Source organism: Rhinichthys klamathensis, unplaced genomic scaffold, assembly GCF_029890125.1.
Source record: "Rhinichthys klamathensis goyatoka isolate OS25496 unplaced genomic scaffold, OSU_Roscu_1.1 h1tg000029l_1, whole genome shotgun sequence".
NCBI classification, from domain to species: domain Eukaryota; kingdom Metazoa; phylum Chordata; class Actinopteri; order Cypriniformes; family Leuciscidae; genus Rhinichthys; species Rhinichthys klamathensis.
Genome location: NW_026606579.1, coordinates 4,668,996 through 4,674,995, shown reverse-complemented (window position 1 = coordinate 4,674,995; position 6,000 = coordinate 4,668,996). Strand labels below are relative to the sequence as shown.

Here is a 6,000-nt window from a genome sequence, read left to right as displayed (position 1 = left end):
TATATTCAGGTTATTTGACGATGGTAAATCTGCCCTTGCTCATGTATAATATTTGTCTGTGGTGATAGAGACCATAGCAAACCTGAAAAATCTCCAATCAAATTGGGTTTACATGGGATAGAGAGCTGGAAAACAGAGTTTGAGTTTTGGACTGTGGAGGTGATTGAATATCTGACTGTCAAATACACATCTAACAACGCTACACATTTGCAAAACATTCCTTTATTATAAATAAATCTTAATTTTTTTTTTGGTATAAAAACTAGCATGCTTCAACCATGGCGTTTTACAGCTTCACAACCTCGCGGTTACGGTTCAGTCAGCCAATACAAGACACGTCATCTCAGAATGCAGGTTTCTGACAAAGTGGGACAAGAATGAAAAAATCTGCACGACCACAAAAATACAATAACAACAAACATAGTTCGACTCTGTTAGTTTTCATATATTTTCTCTCTTTTTTTTTTATACATCCACATTTCCAAAGTTAACCGTGAACGTTTCCATCTGCAGAATGTTTACACGATTATTTGTGGAAAGTTATTTTTTCGTATGAATGCAAGCCTGCGCCTTCAGTTTTGTGAGTGTGTGCGTTTTCACGTGTGTGTTCATGGCAGGATCGGTAGCTCTTGGACGCAGTCTCGCTGGAAGGTCCCGGATGTCCGTTCGTCTCCCAGGATGCTGCGGGTTTTAGATTGATGCAGAACGATATAAAAATCTCATGCTCAGATGCCCGTTCCAGGTCAGCGCATGTCACATGACAGACGTCCCGCTTCAGACGGGCCGGCCCTCGGCTCCGCCCACAGAGAGTGGCCCTCTTCAGATGGCATGATTGCTGTAGCTGACGTACGTCGTCTTGGTGGAAGATGTTGCTGGAGGGGAAAACACATTAGAGAATCACATTCACTCTCACTCCACTGCATGTGCGTTTCAGGCGGACGCCTCCATTGTTTTATGCTCACTGTTCTTATGCAATTTTATCTACACTGCCGTTCAAAAGTTTGGGATCGGTAATAATGTTTTTAAAAGAAGTTATTATTAAAAGAACATTTATTATTATTATATAAGTTGATTTTTTTCTGGATTCTTTGATTAATAGAAAATTCTTACTGACCCCAAACTTTTGAATGGTAGTGTATAATTTTACAAAAACTTTATATTCATCAAAGAATCCTGGAAAAAAAAATTGTACATAACTGTTTTGAACATTGATAATAATCAGAAATGTTTCTTGAGCAGCAAATCATCATATTAGAGTGATTTCTGAAGGATCATGTGACTTAAGACTGGAGTAATGATGCTGAAAATTCAGCTTTGATCACAGGAATAAATTACACTTTAAAATTGTAATAATATTTCACAATATTACTGTTTAAAAAAAAAAAAAAAATTATTGGAGGGTTCAAATAAACCAATCCCGAACTTTTGAACGGCAGTGTAAGTTGTTCCAGATTTTGCCTATACTAAATTAGATAAGCTTTTATTTGATTCTTGGCCTTTTTGCCAATTGTATTTAATAAAGAGAGGACTTGGAAGAGGGAATGAGAAAAAAGTGGTGGAGATCTTGATTCATTTAAGTGAATCTTGTGAATCACCAAAAAGATTCATTTCTGCAGGTTTCACTGCGAGTCCTTCTTATTTGAGTCCTTTTTTCAATAAATAGATGAACAACAATACCATGACAAACTGGTGAGCCCTGACAGTTAACATCACAAGATGAGACGCTCAAAGAAACCTGTTAAAAATGTGTTGTCTACTATGTTTTCATGAAAACAAGTTTAAATTGAGCAGTTTGCGATGTTGTGTTCTTTGTGAATGTTGTGAATGTTGTAAATGTACAGTACGAACTGGTCATAAATGTGTCAAAAAGGCCAAAAATTAAATGGAAAAACAAAAACAAAACAACTTCTAGTTGGCATTTTATTTTTAATGTCTAGTTTAAATGTGTCTAGTAGTTCTTGGTGAATGAATCTTTTGGTTATTTTTCCATTCGTTTGAGTGTCTTCTTTTAATAAACACTCTTAAATTTGAATTAAGAATAATAAAGTCTTGTTTAGGTTGTTAAGACAAATCTATTGAATGAATGAATCAATTATTCATTAATAACACACAAACGTTATGCCTATCTACTGACGTAATGATGTAAAAGGGTTACATCATTTTGGTGAACGGATTCACAAAATTCACTGAAATGAATCTTTCCCCGCATTTCCCGTTCCCTCCTCCAAATCCTCTCTTAACCAAATAAAAGTGGCAAAAAAGGCCTAGCATCGAATAAAAACTTGCCTAATTTAGTTTTGGGAGGTCTTGATACTGACACTTGAGTCGTGCTTTAATATTTCAGAAGGCAAAGCATCACCCACAGCACAGAGCAAAGTAATTGGCTTGATGACTTAAAACGGGCTTACTTCTCCTCGAAGCCTTGGATCACTTCTGAGTGATAAAATTTTCAACACTCCATAATCCCGCACTTTTCAGAACAAAAAAAAAAAAAAAAAAAAATCAAAAAGAGCCAATTTTTTTTTTATCAAGCTGGCAAATAACGCAGCTAGTCGGATATGCTAATCAGACCGGGGACATTGATGTCACGCTTTACTCTGCCTGTCTACCTCCGGCAAACATCTCAGCGGGAAACTTTTGGTCTTAAAACAAGACTTGTGTTTGGTTAAGTTTACCATTCTGTAGTAAACAGCTGTTCAACATGCAGATGGAACATTTACCAAACATCTGGAGATAAATGTGACGCTAAGAGAGCAGAAACAGTGACCAAACACGTTTACAGCAGACTTGGATTATCAAAGCATCATTTTCTACATTTAAATAAACTTCAACCAAAAGCTTTAAAGGGTTAGTTCACCCAAAAATGAAAATTATGTCATTAATGACTCGCCCTCATGTCGTCCCAAGCCCGTAAGACCTCCGTTCATCTTCGGGACACAGTTTAAGATATTTTAGATTTAGTCCGAGAGCTTTCTGTCCCTCCATTGAAAATGTATGTACGGTATACTGTCCTTGTCCAGAAAGGAAATAAAGACATCATCAAAGTAGTCCATGTGACATCAGTGGGTTAGTTAGAGTGTGTTGAAGCATCGAAAATACATTTTGGTCCAAAAATAACAAAAACTAGGACTTTATTCAGCATTGTATTGTCTTCCGGTTCTGTTGTGGATCCGCGTTCAGTGCCGCTGCTGACGTGTGTGTGTGTGTGTGTGTGTGTGTGTGTTCTGGTTCTGTTGTGGATCCGCGTTCAGTGCCGCTGCTGACGTAAGACGCTGCTGACGTGTGTCTGGTGTGTGTGTGTGTGTGTGTGTGTATTCTGGTTCTGTTGTGGATCCGCGTTCAGTGCCGCCGCTGACGTAAGACGCTGCTGACGTGTGTCTGGTGTGTGTGTGTGTGTGTGTGTATTCTGGTTCTGTTGTGGATCCGCGTTCAGTGCCGCTGCTGACGTAAGACGCTGCTGACGTGTGTCTGGTGTGTGTGTGTGTGTGTGTGTGTGTGTGTGTATTCCGGTTCTGTTGTGGATCCGCGTTCAGTGCCGCCGCTGACGTGTGTCTGGTGTGTGTGTGTGTGTATGTGTGTGTGTGTCTGGTGCGTCCGTGTATTCGGGTTCAAATAAATATGGCTGGGCAAAAAAATGCAAGTCTTCCTCTGTGTGGAAATCCTTAGACATGTTTGGGAAGATTGTTTTGTTTCCAGCGTGCGTCTCCCTCAGACTGTAAACGAAGCTCGGGCGCACCAGACACACACACACACACACACACACACACCAGACACACGGCAGCAGCGGCACTGAACGCGGATCCACAACAGAACCAGAATACACACACACCAGACACACGTCAGCAGCGTCTTACGTCAGCGGCGGCACTGAACGCGGATCCACAACAGAACCAGAACACACACACACACACACACACCAGACACACGTCAGCCGCGGCACTGAACGCGGATCCACAACAGAACCGGAACACAATACAATGCTGAATAAAGTCCTAGTTTGTTATTTTTGGACCAAAATGTATTTTCGATGCTTCAACACACTCTAACTAACCCACTGATGTCACATGGACTACTTTGATGATGTCTTTATTCCCTTTCTGGACAAGGACAGTATACCGTACATACATTTACAATGGAGGGACAGAAAGCTCTCGGACTAAATCTAAAATATCTTAAACTGTGTTCTGAAGATGAACGGAGGTCTGACGGGCTTGGAACGACATGAGGGCGAGTCATTAATGACATAATTTTCATTTTTGGGGAAACTAACCCTTTAAGCCTTGAACCAAACCAACCAGTCGCGAGATTAATCACAGCATTCGATTCAAAGCAAAAATAACGTTTTGAAAATCAGAAAAATGACACATTAACATTTGCTATGAGCGAATGAATAAATGAACTACTTGTCATGTAAAGCAATGGGAATTCATTAAATCAGTCATGGTTTTTGTGGCTTTTTAATTCAGCTTATTAACTAGCACTATATGTGGCGCCTCCAAACCTTTAAAAACCAAGTGGCCATGGAAAATCACTCATTTGAAAGGGTTTTTCTGAAATACTCACTGTTGGTCTCCATGCTCTCACACAGCTCGGTCTTCACCTCCCCGTTGGGCCGGTCGCTTCCCTTCGGCACTAGTTTTCCTGACATGGTGGCGGCAGTGACGATGGCTTTGAAGCTGCGCTTGCGTTTGGGCACGTTCTGCTCCGGGTGGAAGAGGATGACGTAGACCTTGGGCATGTAGAGCATCCCGAGAGACACAGACGCGCTGAGGCTGAGGGAGATGGTGAGGGTCGTCGTCTGGATGTACATCTGAGAACAACACACAGCAAATGGGAACAGAGAGAGAGAGAGAGAGAGAGACTTGACTTTAAGATCACTTTATTCACAAAAACATTAAAGATATAACATTTTTAGTAAAAAGCTACAAAAAGCAGCTAGAAAGGAGCACAATGGATTTAAAAAAACAGTCTCAAGACGTGAAAAAGCATCTTAGAAACGCCAACACTCGTTTCTAAAAAAATGTACAAATACAAAAAGTTAGGGTTTTCCCTCTTTTTCTTTCCTTTCCTTTACAATCATAAAAACTCCACACATGCATGAATTTGAAAGTGTGTGTGTGTGTGTGTGTGTGTGTGTGTGTGAAAGAGAGAGAGAGAGAGAGAGAGAGAGAGAGAGAGAGAGAGAGAGATTTCCCAAATATACCCTGAATTCGAATCCATATCAGACACACAGAAAATCCCATATTTACTAGGAGAAATGCCCAAATGTGAAATAATTGCTGCAAAATATGTCTCCTCATGTTTTTAGTTCTCCTCATGTCTCCTCATAGCTATAATAATCAACTGTTTTAAAGGGGTCATGACACGAGAGATCAGATTTGCCTTGAGGTCTTTGTATCATTAAAACATCGAGCAAAATCCTTCTCATTCTAAACAAAGCATTTATTTAATCAAGCTCTAAAAATGGCTTGTTTTGATATTGCAGGATCTGTGACGTCCAACGGGCAAAGACATTTGCATATGACACATCGATACATCATCGCATCATAGGCCCCGCCCACTGGCGTTCAGTCGGTCTATCCATCCATCCATCCATCCATCCATCCATCCATCCATCTATCTATCTATCTATCTATCTATCTATCTATCTATCTATCTATCTATCTATCTATCTATCTATCTATCTATCTATCTATCTATCTATCTATCTATCTATCTATCTATCTATCTATCCATCCATCCATCCATCCATCCATCCATCCATCCATCCATCCATCCATCTGAAAATCACCAATACATGCTAGATCAAATCATTATTACAATTAGGGGCAAAAAAATCTTGTACTTGTACTGGTTCATTTCTGTCTCAGATCATAAAAACTCAAAATAAACATGCTAAAATTAAAGAACATGTCTGGATTTGTTATTCATCAGGCATTTCGAGCTTGATAAAGTTTTCACAGAAACTCTCAGACCACACACACACACACACACACACAC

The 6,000-nt window shown here is 39.8% G+C and overlaps 1 protein-coding gene across 2 annotated transcripts in view; it reads right to left on the bottom strand.

Moving 5' to 3' along the window:
* Positions 1-202: 202 nt before the first annotated feature.
* Positions 203-6,000, bottom strand: part of grm8a (glutamate receptor, metabotropic 8a) — a 241,317-nt gene continuing 235,519 nt past the window's right edge. For both annotated transcript variants that reach the window (XM_056245349.1, XM_056245350.1), the window contains exons 9-10: positions 4,564-4,810; positions 203-872 (exon numbers count right to left, since the gene is read on the bottom strand). In XM_056245349.1, the coding sequence (XP_056101324.1) occupies positions 820-872; positions 4,564-4,810 (300 nt within the window). In that variant the 3' untranslated portion in view covers positions 203-819. The remainder of the gene's footprint in view (positions 873-4,563; positions 4,811-6,000) is intronic.